At 40.9% G+C, this 26,570-nt stretch overlaps 2 protein-coding genes and 1 long non-coding RNA gene across 4 annotated transcripts in view; 2 read left to right on the top strand and 1 right to left on the bottom strand.

Annotated features, from left to right (window-relative positions):
• Nucleotides 1-833: 833 nt before the first annotated feature.
• Nucleotides 834-5,076, bottom strand: zic5 (zic family member 5 (odd-paired homolog, Drosophila)). Its single transcript, XM_079663946.1, has 2 exons — nucleotides 3,884-5,076; nucleotides 834-2,567 (listed from the first exon to the last, which is right to left on the bottom strand). The coding sequence occupies exons 1-2, from the start codon at nucleotides 4,926-4,928 to the stop codon at nucleotides 2,131-2,133; spliced, it is 1,482 nt and encodes a 493-aa protein (XP_079520072.1). The 5' UTR covers nucleotides 4,929-5,076; the 3' UTR covers nucleotides 834-2,130.
• A 722-nt stretch (nucleotides 5,077-5,798) lies between these two features.
• The window catches only part of LOC307028700, a 114,137-nt gene continuing 93,365 nt past the window's right edge, over nucleotides 5,799-26,570 (top strand). For both annotated transcript variants that reach the window (XR_013805079.1, XR_013805080.1), the window contains exon 1: nucleotides 5,799-8,168. This is a non-coding gene — a long non-coding RNA (uncharacterized lncRNA). The remainder of the gene's footprint in view (nucleotides 8,169-26,570) is intronic.
• Nucleotides 9,620-13,526, top strand: zic2a (zic family member 2 (odd-paired homolog, Drosophila), a). Its single transcript, XM_079663947.1, has 3 exons — nucleotides 9,620-11,050; nucleotides 12,179-12,342; nucleotides 12,521-13,526. Exons 1-3 carry the CDS (start codon nucleotides 10,078-10,080, stop codon nucleotides 12,719-12,721), a joined length of 1,338 nt encoding a protein of 445 aa, XP_079520073.1. The 5' UTR covers nucleotides 9,620-10,077; the 3' UTR covers nucleotides 12,722-13,526.

Genomic DNA, 26,570 nt, shown 5'->3' with positions numbered 1-26,570 from the left:
GCATATGTATAGCGTGTCTGTAGCTGGTGTGTCATCTACCTGCCAACGGTGTATTTGTGCAAACACATATTTAGTTGGAGAAGGTGCATCCTTAGCTTTGATGATAGTTCATTTAGTGGCAGTTAGTGTTTTTCAACCAGACAAATTCAAATATGAGCGTCTCACTACCCAATTGCCATAGAAATCCTAACGCACCATGAAGACTGTCAAAGCGGCCAGCCTTCCTCTCAGAAGCTGCAGCCTTTGAAGTGGTGCAGGACTCGCGTTGGTCAATTTTAATTCTATGGGCTGGACAGGCAACTCTTTGAAAGTGAGATTGTGCGTTTTAATGGAGGAAATAAGAGGGGGAACTTGTTTTATACACTCTATACAAGGCCTTGCTTATTGTCAGATATCTTTTTATCTTTTATTTTTCCCATGAATGATTCATGCGTCGGCTGCTTTGTGCTGTCGCGCCTTTCAGAGGTAACGCCATCAGGGGGCTATAAGTTTTCCCATTAGCTCAGTGATTAGTTTATACCAGCCTCCTTGGCCCGTGAGATAGCAGTGAATATTTTATAGAAATGTCTGGAAAGGAAAGGAGCTCTTCTACTTGTTCATTCCAGGTGAGAAAGACATTATTGTTTTGTTGACTCTTAAATATATTTCATATTAAAAGGGTCAATATTGACAGTAATTGCAAAGCTTCCTGAAATACATTTTTAAAAAGTAACACTCTCACAGTCACCAATGTAATAACAATTCCATAATAACACAAAGGGATTTACTATTTTCTCAAACTCTTATTAATCAAAGACACTCATTGAATATAATAATTGACACTTGTTAATAACTTACTGTATATGTCCTGTTTTTATTATTATTTTTTAGCATGAAATTTTATATTGTAAATTTAATTTTGAACACCAAGGATCTGCACACTCATAGCTGATTCATCTCCATTTTTTTTATCCATCATGTCCAACGGCACCATGCACCTCAGAGAGAAAGACAGATCACTACAAAAGGCATGCGAGAAAGGGACTTTTCACATTACACAGCCTATTCAAGTAAATGTTTCTTCTTTTACAGAACACAATTAAAAAATAAGAAAGTGAACAGAAAATTAACATTTAAAAAAAACATCAGCAGGGCACTATGCATCACCAAAACTGATATTATTATTCTTTGGTGTTCCTGTAATTCCAACATTGATACCAGCAAATAAATTACGATGTACAAAACAACATTTTTTTGTAATTAAAACTACACAACATTCACAAGCATCAGTACAATTACATATATACAAATCCTACAGGGTCAAAGCCTGTCAGTGTAGACATTTAGGGTCTCGAGGGACTCACTCTTTAACGAGCATAACACTTGTGTATTTTGCATAAAATATAGTCTTAAATAGTTCTTAAATATTACAAAATTCCATCCAAACACATGTATTGTAGAAATCTGAAAAGATAAATGAGAACCCTTAAGACATTCAGATGTTTGCTTCCTCTTTTCTTTTTTTTCTTATTGGTTTATCAAAGTTTGTACCACAACTTAAAGAAATCACACATTATTTATAAAAAATCTTCTTCTTCTACTAGATTCTGTCCGTTAACATTTGTTGCTATTTGAGGGGTTAAAGGCAGTACCATTTGTTTCCCTTAAATGTCTGGAATATGACAGTGATTGATAGCAGGTGAGTTATTAAACTGCAAGGGGTGATGGGAGGTCACATGAAATATGTCATCTCTGCAAACCAGTTGAGTCTTAAGCCATGCAGTTAATTAAACCCTGCATATTGCTCTTGTACAAAGCTTATTCATTTTGAAAATGCCCTATTCAGATCTTTTTTTGTCCTTTTAAATTAGATTTCAGTTCTAATGATAGTGTGTGATGATTTGTTTTGACAGATTTGATCTACATTTTTAAGAAAGGTCAGGGGTCACATCAATTTCATTCTTGTTCATGTAGTAAGGCCTGCATTGCCTCCAAGATAATAATGAGTTATCTTTGTTGAGCACACTTGTTTAATAATACTACAGTGAAAATAGCTGATCAATGTCCCAAGCGCCCAGGCCAGCATGGTTCTACACACCTTTTAACGGGTCAACTAGATGGCAATTTGACAGTCAAGTTGTAAACAGGGCATCAGAGCATTGTCCTTGGGTCCGAGTGTCTGAAAGAGTCCTCCTCTGAATCTGACGTTGGCACATCGCTGGAGGGGGTGTGGAGGTGGTTGGGTCCCCCGCTCCCCTGGCACACGTACCACTCGTTGAGGTTGGTGACCTGAGGGGAGAGGTTCGCCGAGCGGTTCCTGTGCGGCTCGGAGTTTGGAGAAAGAGAGTCTCCGAGAGGGTTTGTGGAGGAAATGTAGGGGACGTTGGTGGAAGGGGGCGGTGGGGACTTGCAGTGCACCTTCATGTGCTTCCGCAGAGAGCTTGGATGTGTGTAGGACTTGTCACAGCCTCGGACTTTGCAGTAGTAAGGCTTGTCGCTGGTGTGGACGTGAGAGTGCTTCTTCCGGTCGCTGCTGTTGGCGAATTTTCTGTCACAGCCTTCAAACTCGCACTTGAAAGGTTTCTCTCCTGGAAGAAATGAGAAACAGATGCAGTCAGTGTCGTGTGCAAAGAATGTTGATGCCCTTAAAAAACTGTCATGAAAAAGTCTCCCTGAGGGGTGTTTACATGTTTTACACACATCACAAGCTTAGAGCTGTTAATTAATTCAATCTCAGCATACCACCTTAAAAAATACACCACGAGGGAAACGTTTCCATGTTTGCTCTGTTTTGCAGCTTTTTTATTTTTTTTTACTAGGGCTTCATTTTCAGAGCTTTTTCACTAAACATCTCCCACAGCCACTTGTCCAAAGCGTTTTCCTGTTTGAACACGTGTAACATGCCTTTAGGCCTTCTGGCTGTATGTGTGTATGTGGAAAGAGAGGGGGCACTCTGGAGACCACCGGCAGCCGTTTATGTACCGTGGTGGACTCAGGTTATAACTCATTTTACACACTCACTCGCCAACATACACACACTGACTTTGTTAGATGGAGAACATACATATAAAAAATAGGCTGCACCCTGCTGTGTGCATTCCATATCCATATGTAAAATATTGTGGGAAGGATGGTTGCATGAGTTAAACGGATAAGCAATAAGACAGTGTAACTTGGACTTTCCTTACGTACATGTTTTATATTACCTGTTTATTCCCCTGGGGATTTTGCATCATTCAGTAAGGTGTAGAGGCCTGTGCTAGCGACATCTATGAAAGCCAATGACCATTCAAACAGTTCTCAAAAAAGAAGGCCTACAAATGAGATTTTTACTTTGTGGGAAGTTAGCCTGCTCAGACTCACTGTCTTGCCTCACTCTGCAACTCTGAGACGCCGTTGTTTTGGTAGGACACATTTTCTTTTTCAACAGACTGTAATGCATAGTTGTAGACTATAGCTTCCCCTCGCTTTGTTTAACAGTTAACCAAATCTTGAAACTAATACATATGGCACATGGTATGATTGCGTGCACCATACACGATATTTAAGATAAGCTTTGGTGTAAACGTCCTGCGCCTGACTATAATTACATATACGCGTGTTGTTGCGCTGTCCTGCATGTACGTAAGCACGTTTTACAAATCATATGCCCTTATCATCTCACGCCTACAGCAGTCGGCTAAGCGAGTACAAAACTTTACATTTAAGAAAGGCAATGTAACACGTTTAACACTGTGCGAATGCGTCACTGAGTACAACTTTTTTTGCTCGCTTGCGTGCGCAATTACGCACGGTCGCAGTCTATTTAGGATGTGAAAAACAACACGAGGTCTCTTCGGATAGATTATAATGCTCTACGATCAAGTGATATTTTTCAAACTTCACAATTACAAGCACTACTGACCTGTGTGAGTCCTCTTGTGAATCTTTAAATTCTCCGATCGAGCGAACACTTTTCCACAGCCCGGGAAAGGACACGGGAAGGGCTTTTCTCCCGTGTGAACTCGGATATGATTGATCAGTTTGTACTTCGCTTTGAAAGCTTTTCCTTCCCGTGGACATTCCTCCCAAAAACAGACGTGGGAGCTCTGCTCCGGTCCCCCGACATGCTCCACCGTGACGTGGTTGACCAGCTCGTGCATGGTGCTGTAAGTTTTAGAGCAGGGCTTTTTTTGACTTTGCTCCTGGTCAATCCATTTGCAGATTAGCTCTTGCTTTATGGGCTGCCGCATGTATCTTAAAAACGCCCCCGCCGCTCCGTGAGGAGCTGAAGCGATGTTCACATTGAGGTTCATGGAGTTGTAGCTGTGGAGAGAAGAGGGTCCATAGTGATCTGGCCTGTGCCCGAAGTGCTCTGGCCTGCCGTAGATGTCCCCCGGTATACCCAGGCGCATCTGCCCATTGAGGGCATGGTGGTGATGGGCACCTGGGGACCCTTGGTCGTGAAGTCCAGTAAAAAGTGAATGGGCCCCACTTTCTGCGTGCCCATAAGCACCTGTTGGAGAGATGAACATGCCATGGTGATGAGGGGAGGAGGCGGAACTATGCTGGTCGCCAAGTGCATGCATAGCAGAGGCTGAGAGTTCTCTCCTGAGGATGAAGTCCCTGCTGCTTGAGTAGCCTGAGTGGGGGTGAGCCACGGGGAAACCAACAGTGGTCTGAGCAGAAGTGAAAGATGCCGCGGTCTGGGCTTCGTGATGGCTCTGAATGTGTTGAGATGGGCTAAGTTTGAGAGCATTTGTCTGTGCCATGTGCTCTGGTCCAAATGGAGTGAGTGCCACTCCGGGGTCGTTGCCCAGCTCCCCAGGGTGGAGGTGGGCATGGTGGGAGAGAGGGTGATGCCCCCCTAGCCCCGGGAAGCCTGTCATATTCTGATGAGGATGGGGTTGAGTCGCTGCCAAATCCGCTAATCTTATCGCCGGATTCCTCTTGTTTAAAGGGGGTTCCATAACTACACTGACAAGTCCATCCGCACTCACCGCAATTGTTTTCACCCCACCACGCTCTCTAAAACATTAGAAAAATATGTATATAAGGGGTCTATAAGTTCTTTTGTCCGGCTTCTAACTCTGCTTGCTCCTTTTCCCACTCTGTCCTCAAGCGATTGGCAGAACATACAACAGTTGGAGGACACAGTGGGGAATACAGTTTAGAAATGGCACTGCGGGTATTGGACGGATTTTGGTGACTGGCAGTTAGGAGAACGAAGCGATTGGCTGTCGTTCAGCGCAGGGGCTCAGCAGGGTTCCGCCCCCTCACTCTCTTTATCGCTGTTGACTCCAAAAAGTTGTACTCACAAAGTTACCAGCAGATCTGTTTGTGCGGCTTTCTGTTTACTGCTGCTGGCGCATGTGGATGACCGAAATGTCAGTTTATATGGCCAATGCAGCCCAGTTTATCTTTGGTGAACTGTCTTGCTATTGATTTGAGGTCGCCATTGAAAAAAGAACACGCTGCTGGTGGATGTATGTTTGAATGTAAGTGAGTAAAGGATGTGGCCAGTTTTTAGATGCGTAATTCACGGCAGTATAGTGAGTAAAGAGGCAAACAGTGATGGGGCGAAGTGTATTTCTTGGTACGCTTGGTTCAGCATGTATTTATTATCAAGAAGGATTAAAAAGACAACAACAGCATGATTTCTTAGAAAAATATATTAAGTAAGGAGCGCACCTGTGGAAAGTCATTGCGATGCGTAACTATACAAGCTTTATTTTACTGAAGACCAAAATACCATACAATTATGAGATAAATTAAAGAAATATTCAGATTAACAGAGTTTAGTTTCGTTTGCTGTTCTGTTTATCCTACCCTTCACTCTAAATTATGATGTAAATATATATTTTTTTCACAAGTTGACCGAAATAATATGACTTCTACATTTAAATTAGGTTTAAATAGAATTTTGGGGTGATGTAGGCTGTCACACCAATCATCCTGAAAACGTATTAAAAAAAAAAAAAACTATAACAATTTCCTATGTTCTTGTTCATTGTATAATTGTTCATAATGCCTCAATACAATTATAATACAATAATTACGTTGGCCCAACAATATTTACAAGTCAAGGATGCCTTAACTAGTTACTTCTAAACATCTAACATTAAACTAAGACAAGGGGATCACAGCGTAGCCTACTATTTTATTTCAGTGCATTTTTTTGACAGGACCTGCAAAGTGTGTAATGTGCTGTCATTCTCAGCACCCGGGATAAGCGTTATTTACCATCATTTTGTAAGGGTTATTATTGTAGTTGAAAGACATCTGTTAAACTGCATTAGAGCTCACTATGACGGATCTTGCCATTTGATTAGTCCCTGATGACAGCAGGACGTGTATCTGTCATTCATATGTCTTCATTCACACACCTTTCCAATCGATGTGTCAAACTACAAATCATCAAAGTTTTTCTAACTTGAAAATAAGTTAAAAATATAAAACTTTAAATATAAAAATGAAAACCACATTTTCCCACTCATCCATAATTGATTTCCAGAGGGAAGGGTTTACATGTTATGGCCCTGTTGCACGTGCTTCTCTGTTGAAACTGATTTATGATATTGACAATCTGCAAATGAAACACGAGTGGAGGTTTTATGTCATAACTTCAGCAATTGATCAATACCTTTTTGTAGTTTTGCAAAAATATTTTCAAAGATGTTATCAATTTACAGTCAGTCATATTTGTTTCATTGGTTTTTACTGTTATTAGTTGTACCTGCTCCTTTGATAAGGGCTTCATTTTTTTATTGTATGTGCACAATCTATCTTAATCTATTTTACAATTATTTGTCATACCTATTTTTCTTTCATTGTAATTCAAAAGTCATTAAACAGCCTCCCATGGACACATGTGTGTATGGTTGTTTCGGGGATTTAGTTAGCCAGCTCCAATGGGAGCTTCTGGGAAATCATAAACCACAGAAGAGCAGTGGGTGCACTGTTTATGATTTGTTTAAGGGCTCCTATTTCATACACATTACATTAAACACCACATTAGAAGAACATAATCCACACAAAATTAACAACAATAATTACAATTTTGCTGATGAAGTAGTAACGCAAGTTACCCTCCCTTGTGCTTAACCGTGACAATTTGTGAATATCACGCATGTGCAATTTTGGGAATGCACCTCTTGGTCACAGTGTGCTGCAGACATTTCATAATTCATATTATTCTGCCATGTCAAATAAATTGATCTATAAAATGCATATTTTTGTATAATCAGAATGAGGAAAGCTTGGGTTTTTACTTTTTTTAAGGAATAGGCTATTTAAAAAAAATAGATTTATAGTTTCCATATAGCTGTCGATGCCTCATATGAGTGGGACCTCTTAAAGCTCTCTCTCTCTGCCTCCCTCTCTTTTTCTCTCTCCGTTTAAAACAAAGACGCTTTGTCATAAACAGGGTTATTTTACCAAAGGGAGTCAAGAGGGCAACATATGTGGTTTTAACGGTTCATAGGTCAAACATCCATGAAACACAAGGTCACGGAAGCCACACAAGTAACCTTCCAGTGTGTCAACATATTGATATTGTCAGATAACAGGCAGAAGAAATACGCCTTTGGCCCCCATTATGACACGCAGGCACAGTGCCCGTATGTGATCAAGACTTGTGACTTTATTGATCTTTGCGTAATACTTAGCCTACAATTTAAAGCTGTAACTTCAGATCACCTTCTAAAACATGTCATCTTATATTTTAAATCTATGGGCTACTACTGGTCCTTAAACCTGTTGAAATACTGGTCTTTGGGGGATTTTCAATAGGCTAGACCCCCTTTCTTCTCCAAGCAGAAGGGTAAACCCGCAGCCCTGTGCCTCTCTAAATGATAGATTCCCCCCCCCGCCCCCCCCCCCCCCCCTTCGCTTTCTCCCTATCTGGGGAATGTTTTGTGGTTTTCCTGAGAAATAAAGAACTTCTTATAGGGGTCGGCAGACGTGACTTTGAACTTGGATCAGCTCCTGCGTTTCCTGTGGTGCGGGTTGAAATAGACTTGGAAGAATGGCACACAACGCTCAGCCTGTCCCACTCCGAGCTATGAGACTCACAAATTCAAAAAAGTTTTTAAACGCTTCCCTCACATTCTCCATTAATTGTCGCCTAGAGCACCGGAGAGCTGAGGCAGACTGAGATTGAGTTGTTTAATGGAACGGGAGAACTTGTGGGATTTTGATTTGGTGGAAATGTAAGTAAACTTCCTTTGACTTGTGAATGTGAATGAGCAGCTGTGGTTCTTCGCCTGTATATCCCCAACTAAACACAGATTCAGGGAATGCTTGTGATGAAAATTGCCAGTAAAAGAAGCCAATCCTTCCATCTGTGAGTTATATTTTGCCTGTTTGTAAACCAAAAGGGAAATATCATTTGGAAAACAATATGGTTCACAATTGCATCCTAATTCAATATAGCGTAAATTGTATTGCTCAAACTTTATTATTGGGCGTTCAGGAAAGGCTCGACCTTACATGTCACTAATGGTTAACTTGGATCTAAGCGCAGTTCACCACCATAACATGTATTTTAATTGCTGTGGTGAATGTGAGAACCACTGAGGAAAAAGAACCAGCGACATATGGAACCAACAACAACATGCATAGTGGTTGCCAGTATGAGCGCTGGGGCACCGCTGAAGGCCCAGCTGTGGTTCTACAACCAGTAAAAAACCACTGGACTCCATATGCAGCCACACATGCTTTTTCAGCTGCGGAGAATTAAGCGGCGAGATATTCGTCAGAATAAATGATTTTGCAGGAACTTTATCACATCAACAGATTACTAAAATATTAAGATATATCACCATTTTAAATGTTATTGTGGTCTAGCAGTTTATTATAATTTGGTCGGATACTTTTTTAAGGGGGAGGGAAGCTGGGGGGGGGGGGGGGTTGCTGCAGTAGCCTACATTCAGTGCATTTAAACAAGATATAATGCTCTGCATTAGTAGGCTGCATTATGTATTTGTTTGTTTTTTTGCCATCAGTTAATGCAGCTTTTGCAGTTCAATAAAATAGTGAAGTATTTCAATCAATGCATGATGCTTTATAAAGGTGCCTGAACATCACCTTTTTACACTCTTACCTTTTCTGCAGTCATACGGGCATGCGTTGCCTATAAACATTTACGCTATTTGTGTAATTTTAGATGTCATTGCGATAAATGAATACCCGTATACTAGGCTATATTACACGGCTCTGTGTAAACTGAAATAGGAGCGTGATACATTTCCTTTTACTTACCAAAAAAAGATAGTGCCAGAGCTGTTGCTTTTATTTAGATTAAGTAAATAACCATGAACCACAAACCATCTGACTTACTTTTTCCCCGATCTGAATATTTGTACATCCAATCTTTTTATTTCTCAGCAAATGTCACAATCGTATCTATTTATTTATTATAGGACTTGCTTCCAAGGAATATAAACAACATGTCTCTCCCCTCTCTCTCGTCGTGATCCTTTCGCTTGTATATACCCCCAAACCTTCTCCTAAAAGTAGGCGGTAATTATTAGTGGAAAATGGCGTTGCGCTATTAAATCGCCAAATCGCTACCTACCATTGGAGGGCCACCTGGGATTGATGAGGCGCCGTGGCCAATGACACTGCGAGGAATGAATGAACGGGCTCCAGTTAAAGGGGGCGGAAGAAGAGGTAGAGCCAGTCCACGGAGAAACAGGGACCCTCCGCGATAAACACAGGCGAGCCAGAGAAATAAATACACACCCAATCGGAACAGCGTTTTTTGAGATGCTCCACACCGAGGACACCTAGTAAGATAATTATTTAATTCTTCGAGTGCATTTTATCGCAGCCAACTGCCGCAGTCAAGAGAAGAGGACTCAAGGAAACTCTTCATTTCGTTGAATTTTGGATTTTTGCAGCACAAGTTAAGTAGAAGTAAATTCAGTGTTCGTTAAGCCGAGCTGGTTTTTTTCCTCATGAGCGGAGCAGCGTTTTGAATCACATCTGATATGGTGTTTCTAAGGTTGGAACTTGAATCGATGCCTGCCAGCATTTGATTTTGTTCTTAAACTTATTCGCTGTAGCCGTGTGCTGATTTAAACAAACAGACTAAAACAAAATACGCTAACTGAAATCATGTTACTGGATGCTGGTCACCAGTTCCCCGGACTGGGAGTGGGGTCATTTGCCAGGCATCACTCAGCGAGCGAGATGCAGGAAAGAGACTTGAGTTTGTCACAAAATAGCTTCGTAGACTCCGCACACATGGGTGCGTTTAAGCTGAACCATGATCTCTCCCCGGGACAGAGCTCTGCCTTCTCCACACAGGCGCCCGGCTACCCTGCTGCGGCTATCGGGGCTCATGCCGCCCATGTCACGTCGTATGCAAGCTCTCCATTCAACTCAACCAGGGACTTTCTCTTTCGTAGTCGTGGCTTCGGAGAATCCTCTCCGGCGAGCAGCCAACACACTATTTTTGGCCCCTCGGCGGGATCCCTCCATCACTCCCATACAGACACTCAAGGCCACATTCTGTTCCCCGGCATCCACGAACAGCACGGGTCCCACGGATCCCCTAATGTCCTGAACGGGCAGATGAGACTCGGACTACCCGGGGAAGTTTTTGGACGCTCCGACCAGTACCACCAGGTCTCCAGCCCGAGGACCGACCATTACTCGGCAGCCCAGCTCCACAATCAGTACGGCTCCATGAATATGAACATGGGGATGAACATGGCAGCCCACCACCACCCCGGTGCCTTTTTCCGTTACATGAGGCAACAGTGTATCAAGCAGGAGCTCATCTGCAAGTGGATCGACCCCGAGCAGCTCAGCAACCCGAAGAAGGGTTGCAACAAAACTTTTAGCACCATGCACGAGTTGGTCACGCACGTCTCAGTGGAGCATGTCGGGGGACCGGAGCAGACAACCCACGTCTGTTTCTGGGAGGAATGCGCCCGGGAGAGCAAACCGTTCAAGGCGAAATACAAACTGGTGAACCACATTCGGGTGCACACCGGGGAGAAGCCTTTTCCATGCCCCTTCCCCGGCTGTGGAAAGGTCTTCGCACGGTCAGAAAACTTGAAGATCCACAAGAGAACACATACAGGTAATTATCAAAACATTGACGTTGTTTTTATTGATTTAATTCAAATAATAAGATCGGTTTTGTTGCTGGGAGTAAGCCGGCATGTGCATTTATTTCGCTGGTGTAAACATGTGCCTTGCCAAGCGCAAACACGAATTAAGATCTAATTATCAGTGGCTATTTTCGGATGCTAAAGTCGATAGTATTCGTATAAACAGTCAAAGTAGATTTAGGACCACATCCGGGAGAGTAAGAAAATTAGTTTGGATAGTATACAATAATAATGCTTTGTTTTACTGCTACATTAGGCATTTTAACAATTCTTTAGAATGTAAAACATTTGTACAAACGTGTACAAAACTGTTTAATCGGGCTTGTCCACGTTTTACTGTTTGGGGTAAACTTAAAATGGGTCAAAGGGGGAAGTGGGAGCGCGTTGCGTGCATCGTAAAGCAGACAGGGTGGTGTAGTAAATCCTATCAATTGATTTCATGTGGGTAGTGCGCTTTTACCGCTCATATTTTCCCACTTTTTCCTTTAGATTTGGCCTTAGATAAATTATTCACACCGCATATCTAATCGATTTGAAATTCCTGTTTGTTTAGAAGTTGTGTGTTATGGCGTTGGTTTAGTCGAGGACAGCAGTATAGGCCTACTGTTTAAGCGTGAGGAATGTCTTTTGTTTTCTCATGTGTCCCTTTTGATAAGTAGCTAAGGTGCTAGACAGGGCCATTACCAGCCTTTCACATTTTGACTTATTTTCTTGGAAATTTTATTATTGTGTCTTGCCATGAAATTGGTCAGGTGCTAATTAGATTTTTATTGTCTCCCAGCAAATGGTACGCCTTCTGTAGGCCTACTGAGGACGGCCTTATCCCTCTCTCCCACCCCCTCCAAATCACTATGCGCATTATTTATGAACTCCCCCTCTCGTTTTAAGATAAGCCTTCAACTTTGAATACAAAAATCAGGATCCTGCTATGCGTTGTTTTAAAAGTGTAATTGATTGCTGTGATTCAAGAGCATATCGCTATAAACTCCAACTTTTGCATTTATATATTACGAATCCAGTGAACTGCACAACTGCTAGCCCGAGGCACTTATCTGTGCAAAAATATCTGAATACATTTATTCCTTTTTTTTCTGCAGGAGAGAAGCCGTTCCAGTGTGAGTTTGAGGGCTGCGACAGAAGGTTTGCAAACAGCAGCGACCGAAAGAAACACATGCACGTTCACACGTCGGACAAGCCATATCTCTGCAAAATGTGTGACAAGTCCTACACACATCCCAGCTCTCTACGAAAACACATGAAGGTAAATACATCGTGTCAATAAATGTGTGTGCTCATTATTAATGTGTGTGTCAGGCCTTTGTCATGTTTTTTTTTTAATGTACACTTGTGATTATTGCATTTTAAATTATACAGTCAGTCTCATCTAAATTCAAATGCTTTTTTTGATGCTAATATTTATCTCTCTTATTTTCCTCCAGGTGCATGAAGCCTCCCCACCACCACCACCATCAGACTCATCACCAGCAGCCAGCTCTGGTTATGAATCCTCCACACCTCCAGGCCTGGTATCTCCCACCACAGAGACCCAAAGCAACACCACTATGTCCCCAGCATCAGCTGTGCACCACAACACCAGCCACAATGGCCTATCCTCCAATTTCAGTGAATGGTATGTTTAGGACTAAGCTGAAATGAAGCAACACACACTAATTTCACAGCACTGGACCTTTCAGCAGGAGATTGTGCATACAAGAGGCACACAAACATTTGTTTATTTGATTATTTTTGATCTGCCAGGGAAGATGACAATTACCAACAGAGGAAAATATGTATAATAGTCGAGGTGTATTTCATATTGTAAATAATTACTGAAAGCCCACTTTCCCATTGGTTGTGATAGTTTGTCCGTCTTTGGTGTATAGATGTTCCTTCAATGGTAGCTATTTCTCTAACTGGACTTTTAGTGCACATATTACGAAGAAATTGTACTATAATGTTGAATATTGTGATCCCAAGGCAAATTGATTGTACTATACTAAACATCTATAAACTGGAAAGAGTGCCAAAGTTAACATTTAACTCGAACAGACCACAATATTATGCTTGTGAATGTATACTTTAGTTTGCTGGGCTTAACTTGTGATGTTTTGTGCTTTGCAAGTTTGAATTGTGAAATACTATCTGGAAGATTGTGAGGAAAATAAACGTTGTGCCGTTCGATTTTCTGTAACTACACCCTTCCTTTTGTAAATATCAACTGCCATATTTATCCATTTGTAATTAAATTATGGTATTTACTTGCTACAGATGAAACAGTATTTATAAAGAATGTTTCTTTACTATAAATATGTACAATTGTGAGCTAAACATGGGCAGTTGTTTCGTTATGTGCTTTTGTTCAAAGTTTTAAGAGGTGTTTTCTTCCTAATCGTGATAAGAATTTTACTGCATACAAATATAATAAAAGGTGTTGCAAGTGCTAAATATTTTTCTTTCATTTTTAATGCTTTCTGTTTTGATGGCTGCTGGTGCAGCTTAGTGAGTAGCATCTTTATCGGGAAAAAATATGTTGTCTGTTTTGGAAGTAACCATGGCACTTTATTAAGTTTATTAATTATAACTTATAGCCATTAGCTCTTGGACAATTCTTAATTTCACAATATTTGTCCTCAGGCTACAGGACATAGGCTAAACCTCAGGCTTTGCAAAGCCTGCTCAGGCCCTAACAATGGTGCGGTTGTTGTGCAGATTAAACAGGCAGTTTTGAAATACTTTAAACATGACAGAATTTCCTGAAATACGGCCTAACCATAGGCACAGAGTTAATTTATCTAGTTAAAATTATTTGTACCAGAGTTTTAAATATTTTTAAATTAAGTCAAGAAATCCAAGCAAACTAAGCATTTTCATTCTGCCCTCTCAGCACTCACTGTGTTCCTGTGAGTCTATTAATTTAAAGAAATGTGGCAAAGCTTTCTCCATATCCTTCATATTCTTCTTGTCACTTTATATTTCCCCAGATACAGTCATTGAGTTTATTGGAAACAGCCGTGAATGTGACCCCTCCCCCCACAATGGACACTTGAGTGCACAGGAGCTGGTGAACTTGAACTTGACTCGGCTTAGTCCAGTCTGTGAAAGCTTCTTCTTCTTGTGTATAATAACCTGTGATGGGAGCTGGCCATATGTCTCTGTACCTCTGTTATTAATTTAGATGGTTTGAAGAACGCTTCAGGCGTGTTTGTTTTAATTTGACGCATTGTAGTACTGTGAGCAAAGATAATGACAGTGAACTTGTATAGTTCATACGGATCTGAGGCTCTTTGAAGAATAAATAATTAAGGCTATTTATGAATTAAATAGGCTAAAGAAAAAATAAGTGTTTTCCCGCTAGTTGTTGGTTGTATTGCTGTCCTCTGTTGACTGCGCATGCTTCTGTGTGGGTATGTTACTGTCATTTTGGTATTATATTTGTCGTGCTTCATAGGCGTTATCATAGAAAACAGATAGTTGGTCTTGTGATAGTGGATATCCGCCGCAGGCCGACTCTCCGCTGCAGCAGCAGCAAGTGGCACTCTGTCTTATGGAGCTGCTCTAACTGCAGGCAAGGTTGTCTCCTATTATACAGGCATGCTCGCATTATGTGTCATAGAATCATGAGGTAAATAAAAGGATGTTAAAATCTCCAAGAAAACAATGCTAAGTTAAAACTTGTAAATGCTATCAACTGAAATCAATTACTATAACTGTTTTTCACGCGTAAAAATCCTACATTCATTTTTTTTTTTTTTTAATGTTTGGATCGTTTCTATTGGTGAAAGCTGTTGTGCTTTTTTTTTTTAGCAAAAGTGTAATAAGTGAAATGAGTTTACCACACTGTCTAACTGTAAATATTGGTTTATGTGCATCTTATTTAGCACATGAAATCACCTCCTAATGGCCCCTTCGGTGGCTGACTTCTCCGGCGGAGGAAGGTATGACCTGTGGGGAGTGGAAAAGGTCAGCTCCACACAGTGTGTCGATGCCGGTTCCTGTTCGGCTCCAGCTGCGCTGATATTGATCCGCGGAGAAGGAAGAGCTTTTGCCTTCAGTCTGAGCATTGTTGTCTGTACTGTAAGGATAGTTCACTGTCAGAGCATTCCCTGTCTGCCTCACTGGGCCTAGGGCTTAAAGGTGCTGTTTTTCGGGAGTCACACTCGGACTCAGGCCAAAGTTCAGCAGTCAATCTTTAAGGTCACGTAATAAGTTCAATGACCAATTTCAAGCGTTCTTCGTGAGCGTATTTAAAGTGGTGTCATTGCGCACATGCTGCAGGTGGATGAGAACAATATGCCAAACACTTTCTAATGCACATTTTTACTTTCAATAACTGTACGCCCATTAAGTATTCATAACTTTATATAACATCCTGATAACAGGTTGATTCGATAATAAAAACATTACAAGGGAAGCAGCACATTTTTACCTGGACTCTTGACGAACGTCTCAGGAAACAATTAGCCGTTTATAGCGAGACACAGTGTGTATTCTTGGAAGACAGCATGCACACAGGATTTGTTAATGACCAATATATATTTCTTTATTTCACACAACTTTATTTAGCCTACCACTACGTCAATGTAGATGAGTACTGCGCCCCCGCTGGTGTGTGTGTGTGTGTGTGTGTGTGTGTGTGTGTGTGTGTGTGTGTGTGTGTGTGTGTGTGTGTGTGTGTGTGTGTGTGTGTGTGTGTGTGTGTGTGTGTGTGTGTGTGTGTGTGTGTGTGTGTGTGTGTGTGTGTGTGTGTGTGTGTCATAGACAGATATTTCTTTATAGGGAATAAGTCCCCCTTGCATTCGAACATTGTTTGAATTAATCTTCACTGTAGTTGTAGTTCACTTATCTGCTTATATATAATAGTTTCTGTAACTTGATGTGAGGGTGAGGTTTGAGTAAGAGGGCGAAGCAAGGAGTGCTTATGGCTGCAGGCCTCCAGGGAAGGAAATCAAATCAGTGCGTTCAAGTGATTCTGCACATGCTGCGCTCGTGTGCGCGCGTATCCTGTACTAACATGTTAGATCTGTCAGTCTCTCAGGTGAATATATCTGCTGTATTGGCTCAGTGTTCACATCAGCAGTGATTATTGTGTTTTTGGCAGATTTTATAGTAATTATCTTCCGCACTCTCTCTCTTTCTCTCTCCCACTTATTCCCTCTCTCACACACACATTTAGTGTGTAGCTACTGCGCACGATATTGTTTTTCATTCTAACGCAAGAAAATATCGTTGTGTTACTGTAAAACATTGCGTGTTTTTGCATACAAATCCCTAATTTCAACGATAATGGAGAGTAAAACAAAAGCAGGCCTGATACAGCATACATTATTGATCTTAGTACTTATGGTCATGGCAGCATAATTGTTTTCCCCTTATTGTTAAGGGCAAATATATTGCTTTCTATGTTTTTAATTAAACTTGTAAACAAAACATTTATATTTTCCCAGATATCCACTTGAGACTTGCTTTAAGATATGACGCGTTATAAAAGCACATTATGGTTGTTGTTGTTGTTATGCGCAGTAGTCATGCCTATACTGAGGCGCTTTAAAGCCAGAAAACTTTTGTATTTAAAATAGTTTTGTAAACAAATCTAGTGTTGCACAATGTAGGAATCAAAAAAATGTAAATAAATATTTGTATTTGTAAATGAATGAATGACAAACATTGTATCATAGCTACTACGAACTGTTTGGAAGTTATTATTTGTAGTTTTTGCAAACAAACACTTTTCTAAGCACAATTAGAAGATTTATAGCCAATTACACATAAAACCTATAATATTTATTAAAACCGAGACAATATTGCTCATGAATGTTTACCTAATTATTCCAAACAAGTTTTGTTTTGATTGAAATGAATTTAAAATATATTTGAAGTACATTTTAGCCTATTGTTTTAAACGATTTTAAATTGACCTATTCACAGGCCTTTCTTTTTGTGAATAGCTGCGTCATTATAACATAACTGAAACGCGTTTTAATTGTGGAGTTGTTAAACACTTTTGCTTTGTTTGCAAACTTTAAATTCGTATCTTTTCGTTTCTCAATGTGATACTTCCCAAATGGGCCTCCTTGGTAGAAATAACAGAGCCACTATGAAGAGTTTGTCGGCCACAATGTTTTGAAAGAAAACTTTTTAAACAAACGCCATATCCTCTAATTGAATTTGAGCTGTTCTAATGAAATGATCGTGTCCGTTCGCCGGCCTTTGTTATTTATAGGCACACAAGTATCACATCAAACAGCGGGCCTGCTCGCCAAAAAAGCACTATTTTAATACGGTAAATACATTTTACTCAATGTTTCATAAAACTATTCAACTTTAAATTGAATTCAACAAATAACGTAAAATGTTTTATCTTGCAGTACCTTTAAAAATATTACTTTTTTTTGCATGATTGATATGAATTAAAATGCCAAGCAAAAATAAATATGAATCTAATGCCAAGTGTTTATACTCTGCAGAGGAAGCTGCTTGTGGCCTTCATTATAATCTCTCTTACTCTCTGTCTTTCTCTTTCTATCTAACTGAACAATTTAGGGTCAGCTTATCATGCAGTTTGTCATACAGACAAATATAGTACACTTAATTAACATTGCAACATTTATATGTATTCCTCCCATTAAGAAAAAGGAATCATTGTTGCTTTTTTCATTCTTTCTTTACCTTTTTTCGTGTGTCTGTCTGTCTGTCTGTCTGTCTGTCTGTCTGTCTGTCTGTCTGTCTGTCTGTCTGTCTGTCTGTCTGTCTGTCTGTCTGTATGTCTGTCTGTCTGTATGTCTGTCTGTCTGTCTGTCTGTCTGTCTGTCTGTCTGTCTGTCTGTCTGTGACATGGCTTATGTTGTGTTTGTACTGAAGTCTATGTACAGTCTGTCTTCCTGTGCAACGCAGCCCCCATGGCCTTTCATCTGAGTTCAGCGGCCGCCTTTCTCACACAGATGAATGTGTTTCTGTGAAAGAGCCGGAATGGCTGTCACTTCTCCTGGCACGGCAGAGAAACAAACAAAACCCCCTACTCCTTTAAGGAAGCTGGCGCAGCCACCTCCCATCGGACACAAACAGTACAGAGTCAGAAGCACAAATAGCCTCAAAAGCTTAACACTCTCCCTTTCATGCAGAAAGCTTGGCATGACTGGCCCTCTCATGCACACAGAGTAACACAAAGTGGAGAGGTGCAGAGTAAATGACATACTCAAGCTTGACTGAGGTGTGCTCATTGTTGTGGTCTGCCCCAAAAAAGGGTAAGAATTCAACTAATCCCTCACAAACTCAGCATCCTCCCCTGCTGTTGCTTTTTCACTGAGGTTCTCAATATGGCTCCTACACAACACCTTGCCAATTCTTTGTATTGGCCACAATGGGTAATGTGCTGTTAATATGAGGCATTTTCAGGTAACTCTTTTCTGCTGCAGCCAAGGCTCTTCAAGACAAGAGCAGGTGTACCATCAAAGACCAATTATCTGCAAGTAGAACAGAAAACCAGCCTGGCACAGTGGCTAATATCATCCCTTTGCTTTTATCTTGATTGATGTATTCACAGTTTGTGCACATCTTTGGTCTGTGCCTATACTGTATCTGGATCAAGTTTATTTAGTAGTGCAGATCCTTATATATAAGAAACAAACTTGTCATGGCGTCCCCACACAGACACTAACAAAGTATGAGTGTAGACTTCCTCCTCCATTCAAAACCACACTCAGCCAAGGACATTTTCAATTTCCTAACACCTGTAAACATGCTGTTTTACCTCGGCTGCTTTGATCTTCAAACAGGCCAGAGCTGTGCCCTGGGGGACACGGTGCAGAAAGGTGACTGGGTGGTGTGTGTTTTCGGTTTTATAGGGACGCCTGCAAGTAATGGAACATACCTCTTGGCCATTTTGCAATTCATATTTTAAGCTCATGCTGGAAAAGTCTGCCATGCGTTCCTCATCATTAAGACCACCTCAGATGAAGCTGAAGCAAAATCAATGTCAGGCCTAGCTCAGACTGAAATCAAGACCCAAAATCAGCACCAAATGTACATGACCAAACATGGGAATCATTAAAAACTAAATTGCTTCAGCTCCAAATGTCTATTTCAGGGATGTCGGAAAATCTTTTCGACTTTTGATTATTGGCATTTAGAAAGTTGCAAAAAAAGGAGACCAAGATATGACAAAAACAAATGAAGTGTGAATAGGCTTCTTTTTTTTATTTTTTTTTACAATTGGCTTCTGTCTTAAGTAAAATCTGATCATGAACAGCCCATTATTATCACCTGTGAGATGTTACAACAATCTTTATTTAAAAAGACACCATTGATAACCCTAAAAAGCAAATTTGTCATTTTTTTCATGCAGCTTGCACATAGTGAACACATCAGATTTGTTTTCTCTGACAGTGACAACTAAACACTTGTGAACATGTAATCTGCAAATCAGCTTCTGTTTGATCCTTCTCTCTGAACACTCATTGTGACACATTAGAAAAGTTTCAGAAGAACAGTTTTTTTAAACTATTCATGCCGGTGAACCGTGGGCATGTTGTTCACTCCCCCTCGGCTGTCACTCATATTCAATTCATGAGTGATCAGAAAACAAAAGTCACCGCTCATATTCAAATAGATTTATATGACATGACACAGGAATGAGTTGAATATGCCCCCTTCCCCCCCCCCCCTCACACACACTAGCCTCCCCGTCTTCTGTCACCTGCTCTGTTTTCTCTTCTTTTCAGAAACTGTTTATTGATTTCTTGCTCAAATCTTACAAGACAACCCTTGACATGAGCGTAATCTAAAAGAAAACAGTGACATGAGTTTTCAGTGAATCTCCCTTCACTCACTGAGATGATTTAATTCATGATGTGTTGTGACATGACTGTGTTGAATGTTTAATATCTTAAAACACATCAGTGGTAAAACGCTGTCTGACTTCCACAGGTTTATCTAATGAGACAGAAATGAAAGAGGACAGGGATCAAACCAGTTGCGGTCCCCATGATACAGACTCTTACTCGGTAAATCATTATCGCTCTGATCTTAACAGCGTTTTCACTGTCTGCTTCTCTCCAGAGGGTTCCATTCGCTGGGGGAGAGACAAACAAATAGCACACTGGTGTAGGCTTTGTCACATACAAATTAGCGGCTCTAAACTTCTTTTTTTTTCTTTTGCTGAATTTCCTTCACAATCAGCATTTGGTCACTAGACATGATATTGATTTTACATCTTGATATATTCCTTGATTTTATTACAACTAAAGAGGTCAGGCAGTTTTTTCCATCTTTATCAGTGCTAGCCCTTCTCTGCAGGGGGCCGCTCGGATGGCACCCCATAGACATGGTAAGTTCTCTCAGAAGAGGCTCTGGTTGCTGGCCTCTAGTTTTTGAGTTTAGTGGGCTGGAAGGAGATAATTTGATTGACTTTCACCTCGATTTTTTTGCTCTCCCTCTCCGTTATACCTGGCAGTCCCTTGACAGTATGAGACCTTTCTGGTCAGTGAACGTATTGACTGGCAATCAGCACTTGACATGTCAATGCTCAGTCCAGTGTAGTCCTGTTAGGTGTTTCTGTGTATTTCTCTATGACAGGATTGATTGATTTGCTAGCCATCTAACCGGTTATGATAGAATAAGTCATTGTGTCATGCTCCTCGAGATCATACCTTGCATGACTTAAAACATGGATTTCCGCTTTTAAATCTCAGTTCTTCATTTAGCTGCCATTTGTTTAGAGGCATATCAGAATACAAATCTCAATTAACAAATGCGCATTTTTATTTAATTTCTACCCCGAGTACCTTTTGTCATGCAAAGCTGTTGCCTTTCCTACATCCACCTCCAATCTAATCTCAGCCATTTGGCCCTAAAATGTAAAACAAAGTCAACTGACCCCCCCTGTGCCCCCAGGAAAACCAAAGCTCATGTTGATAAAGGTTGTCAGATCTTCTTTGAGCATTTCGAAAATGCTCCTGGGACCTTGATTGTGAGGTACTAAGTGTAAACAGTCACCTCAGTAGCAAAATAAGTTGCAAACCATTTCGTAAAAAGTAGTTTTTTCAGATGAAGGCCAGTTACAATGGTGAAGGCCAAACAAATGATGGGCATCATACTGATGGATAGTAGCATGGGTTTTGTCTGTTTACATGTTTTATAAAAAGTGTCAGGGTACCACAAATTGTTGGTGCGCATTTACTCTTCAAAGACAGGTTTTTGCATATCATTTTTGAAGGATCCATATTTTTCTTGCAAAACATGAATATAAACATGACTCTAAAAAACAGCTCACGCGTGGCTCGTTCAGTGCGCCGCTGCACGCTGACATCCCCTCCTGTCTCCTGTTTTTCTCCGCTCACCTGCAAAGGAGGCGTTGATGGTTGTGTGATCCCCTGTTTTAGGAGTGTTGGCTAAGTTTACTTCCCACCTAGAGTCTCCTGAGTCGGGGGGGGAACGGAGCCCCTCTGGAACTCCCCCCTCTTGGTCCAGGAGTGCCGTGCGGGAGCCCCTGTCCCACCAACACTTGATAAATAAATCAGACACGCTGTTGACAGCCGCTTACAGTGAAGCAGGAGGATGGGGAATAACATGAAAAGAGCGGTATTCATGACAGCTATCTTCACGGCTGGTGGAAATAAATAAGACTTGGAGGAGGGCCTTCATTTAAAAAAAAAAAAAAAAAAGGGAAACAGTTTAAACACACTGAGATTGAATGAGAAATCCCCCCATGAGTTAAATATTTGGAAAGTGCCAAAGCTGGCTGTTGATAAAAGACAATCCTGTGCTGCATCAGGGAGCAATGTAGATGACACATCGAGAAGCATGCTTTTTTGTTGTTGTCAAGCTTCAGTGAGAATAACAGCCCCTGTCCCCTCTCTGTGCTTTAACACTATACGTGCAGAACGTCTCTCACTGCTTTACAATGGATGTTCCATATTTGATGGGAAGGCTAAAGACAGTGTGGTGTGAAGCTAAGGGTAGAATTACTAAAGCTTTAACACTGATACCCTTGGGACTTATGCCCTAATCAGGTGGCTGAGTTGATGGAGCCCATGGCAAGAGGAGAATCATGACGATTATGGCATGTTAGCACATGTCTGAGGGTGGAGTGGACAGACAGATGAGTTCATCAGTGGCAGGGCTGTTAGCCCCCATGCTGATCGGTAACTACCACCCGGGCCCAACCATGTCCTCACGCACAGTGGCCCCTCATTAAAAGTATAGGGAGAGTTAGGCATATAGGTTTTCTTTCAGATTGATTTCCAAAAGTGAAGGCTGCATGATTAATATTCGTCTCATACATGTTGAACTGAAGACAGTCTTGCACATACACTTTCCAGCGAGTAATACTGTCCTTTTAAGGTCACCTGCCACAAGCAATGCACACAATAAAAACGCCTTTTTCTGCAATTTGGTTTTGACTTTGTTACGTGACTTTGTTATTAAAAAAGCATAACGTTAACAGATAACCTCTGAGAAGCAGGCTCGTCAACATTGAGCGTTTCACTTGTCTTTCAACATGTGTGTGAAAACAATTCATGCTTTCTGACCGTGTGTGACCCTGCATTGTCAGAGAAAAATGCACTGTAAGCTGGTAGGCATGTCAACCCACAGTATGGGGTCCTTACTTGTGCTATAATCCCAGCCATGGCCTTTTAACCCTCTACGGCTCACCATTCTCTCCACTGCTCTCTCCTCTCCCTGCACCTGACAGTGGAACACGAAAAAACAAATGGAGACCTTGAAAACCATAAGGCACTGCTTGTTCGCCCTCTAAGTTGCATTTTTTTTAACCATAGCTTCTTGGCCTGTGTTTGTTTGTAGATTTACTTGTGTTTTGTTTAGAAATGTAATATCTTTTGCAGAGTTGGCCCTTCTAAATTCACATGCAGCCTGGGGATGATATTGATTTGCTGTTTGCACAGTCTGTCTCATCTCGGATACAAGGGCTGCAGTTTTTATTCAGGTGAATGTTTTCCCACCTGTCAAAAAGTCAGCTCAAGATCCGGCTTGACATTAAAGTAAGTCATACAGGCTTGTTTGCAGTTTTTTTCCCCTGAGTATAGATACCCTATAGCTTGTTTGCAAAATTCCTCAAAAAATCTCGGCAAAGTCTGTTTAAGCTTTAGAATAGATGCCTTATTGTTGGTACATTTTATTTTCTTATTTAAAGGATATATTAATAAAATATTCTGAACCCCTCCCCTCCATTGTTTGATATTATACACTGATATAACAATTACTTTTAGGGTTATGATCTTCCATCACACTTTAGTGCACAAATATTCTGTGAACTTGATTTCACTTTTCTCTCTTACTTCCCACCATCCCCCCTACTTTAACTAATAAAGCCTTGTTCCCTGCTGATGGAAAATTGTCAGTTTACCTCGAGCTGCAGGGGGCCTGGCAATCAGGCCTTAGAAAAGCAGTGCCAGGTTAACCTGCTGTGATAGTGGACTCCAGAGACAGTGCCCCACCTCTGCCTGACATGCAGGGGCTCTGCACACCAAGAAGAGGCTCGCCTTACGCACAAAAGAATTGTTACCAGGCTCTTCAGTTTAACATTATGAAAATCTACCTTTGGGTCAGACCTTTCCATGCTTTAAATTGTTTCATTATTTCTTTCATATCTTCTTTGATTGCATTTCTTGTTTTGATTGTGTGAGGATTTGCTTCTTTATGGAAGATTTTTCTTCTACTTCCTAACTTCATGTATAATGACGTGATTGCCTTGGTAAGTCTTGTTGTCGCCTCTAGGTAGGCCAACAAAAGCATCATACATAAGAAACACAAAAGGAACCTTTTGAGAGTCAATCTCCTAGAGGAACTATTAATAGGACACTTACAGTATATGGGCTCAGAAGTCTAGGATGGAGATGCGCTGTAGCAATTCACATTTCTTCACCTTACTAGTGACGTCCAGGGCCAAGCTGAACACAAGGGATCGCAAGACTTGAGCAATAGACAGTAATCCTGAAGTGTTTCTTAACCTGAGCACTCCAATGCATTTGTGATGCAGATACATTCTGAGGCACATAGCTATGCAAAACTGAGCATTGGAATTGGACACTTTGCCTGTTCATTTAGATTCATGTGTTTGCACTGGAACATTTACATCATAATGCACAGCCATCATTGGCCCCACAATGCAAATGTATTTTTTTTCGTAGAGCCTGGATATGGGCAGTGTTTTAGAACATGCTGGGTTGCTATTTTTCCACCACAGATGGAGCACCAGTTTACCCTGACAGAAGGGGTCATTATCAATCAGACCCCAAAACATACTGCAGCGTTTGGTCATTGTATGTAGCTACAGCTACTATGAGGTCGATGTGTGTAGCCAGCCTGGTGTCAAGATGCAAAGTGTCACCTGCAAGCTTATCACAGTTTTATGCAAACCTCTTTGTATTGACTTCAACACATTTGACTTAATGAAGTGAATTAATTAAACTGAATTGAATTCAGGAACTCTTTAAATAGCAACACAATTAGTCAAGCAACCTGGTTGCGACGTGTCGCATTCTGCATTGTCTTCATGTTTCTGTCTTTGTGTCATTCAATTATCTGTGCTCAATTAATAGCAATTGGAGGTTATTTTTAATACAGGTCAATGAGGAGTTTATTTCACATTGTGTGAATGGAGTATAGTTTTATTTAAAAATCAAAAATTGCAAATCTTTTGCACCAGCAATGGCTCTAGGAATGGCAATGTAAGATGGTTTGCCAATTATTTATTTTTTACATTGATGGTCCCCAGAAAATGAAACCATTTCACCTTTAGCTAGGAATTAAATGATTGGTGTTTAGATATCCATACAATTCCATTGCCATAAAAAGAGTATCGTGGTTGCCTTGCGCAGTGGTTCTCAACTGGTCAGGCCTCAGGACCCACTTTTTCCTTTGTCAATAAATCGCGACCCGAAATTTTGAACCACTATTCAACAAAAAATGGTGGTGTAATATATCCTCTTTAATGGTCACACATGCAGAGCACACAGCACACACAGTGAAATGTGTTCTCTGCTTTTAACTCATATAGTACCAGGAGTCTACTAGGAGCAGTGGGCAGCTATTGCACACCGCCCAGGGAGCAATGGGGGAAGGGGGTTGTCCGGTGCCTTGCTGAAGGGCACCACAGCAGGGCAGGAGGTGAACTGGGACCTCTCCAAATAGCAGTCCACATTGGACTGTGGTCTGGTCGGGGACTTGAACCGGCGACCTACGGCTCACAGTCCAATCCCCAGCTATTGCCAGACTGACTGAGCCACTGCCGGACAAGATGTTTTATTGAGAATATGATCACTACTTGACAGAAGCTTTCCAAACAGTTTATGGTCTCCGGTACTTCCAGCCCAACGCCTACTGCATGCACAGCGTTAGAAAATCGGGCCTTCAAAATAAAAGTTTGACTTGAAAAAAGAAAAATAATTCTTTTTTTCTCCTATTTTTTTTTCTTCTCTCACACATCTGCGACCCACTAACAGGTCCGCGACCCACTTTTGGTTCGCGACCCACCAGTTGAGAAACACTGGCCTAGTGCATGCTTGTAATGACCTTGTAGCCCAACTAGCAGGTCAAAGTTTCCACTGTATGTAAAATACCTCAAGATGGATGGACATTCAATGTTTACAGGGGATGAGTCAATGGGCCTTTGGTGATCCTTTGACTCTGTGTGCAACTATTAGGTGAGCATTTTGTAATTTCTAATACTTGGGTTATGATTTAAATTCCTTCAGAACAAACGACAAACAAATAAGAAGCTGCTTCACTTTGAGTTTACTTTAGTGTCGACTAACAACTGTTAGCAAAAGAATAATAATAGAATAATCAATGTTAGCATGCTTAGCTAGCATTTAGCCCGCACAAAGCATGGCTACAGACTCTTGGTCTTGTTGGAAAAATAACACATCTTTTTGCAGAATAAAATATGCATTTGTGGGGTAATGATTATTAAACTCCTCTTTCATTCTTAAGAGACGAGTGGGCCTTTGTGGACAACGTGACAGATGGTGCTGGAAGGCAGGTTTGGTAAACAATTGAGCGCAGTTATGGTGTTATTGTTTCGTGACTTTTAAAAAGCATATTAATTGTATGTAATGCACACTACATAACAATAATCTTGCAAATCCCTTTTCAGTTTATTTAATATAAATCATGTGATACACTACATATTCTTCCCTTCCTGTGTCATATGTAAAGAATGTCGTCACACAGCTAAAGTTCTTCTCCAGTGTAAATGTAATATTTAGAGAGGCACTTTTTTATGTTTTAGTGCTCAGTGAAAGGACAAGTTGACAACAAGTGGCTCATAAAGCTTCTATACTCCTGCTGCTGTTCTGATGCAGTGGGTGATATTGGATTCCTAGAATATGCCTCCCTGCGCACCGTAATCTGTCACTTAATTAGCCTCTAGTTTTAAGCACCACATGCTCCTTAGGTATATGTGTTTTTGTTTGTGTGCATGTGCAGCTGAAAAAAGCGATTGCAGGTGTTGCTTGTTTTGTGAATTGTAAT

This window comes from Notothenia rossii (assembly GCF_949606895.1).
Source record: "Notothenia rossii genome assembly, chromosome: 2".
Classification (NCBI taxonomy): Eukaryota; Metazoa; Chordata; class Actinopteri; order Perciformes; family Nototheniidae; genus Notothenia; species Notothenia rossii.
This window is presented reverse-complemented; position numbering and strand designations above follow the sequence as displayed.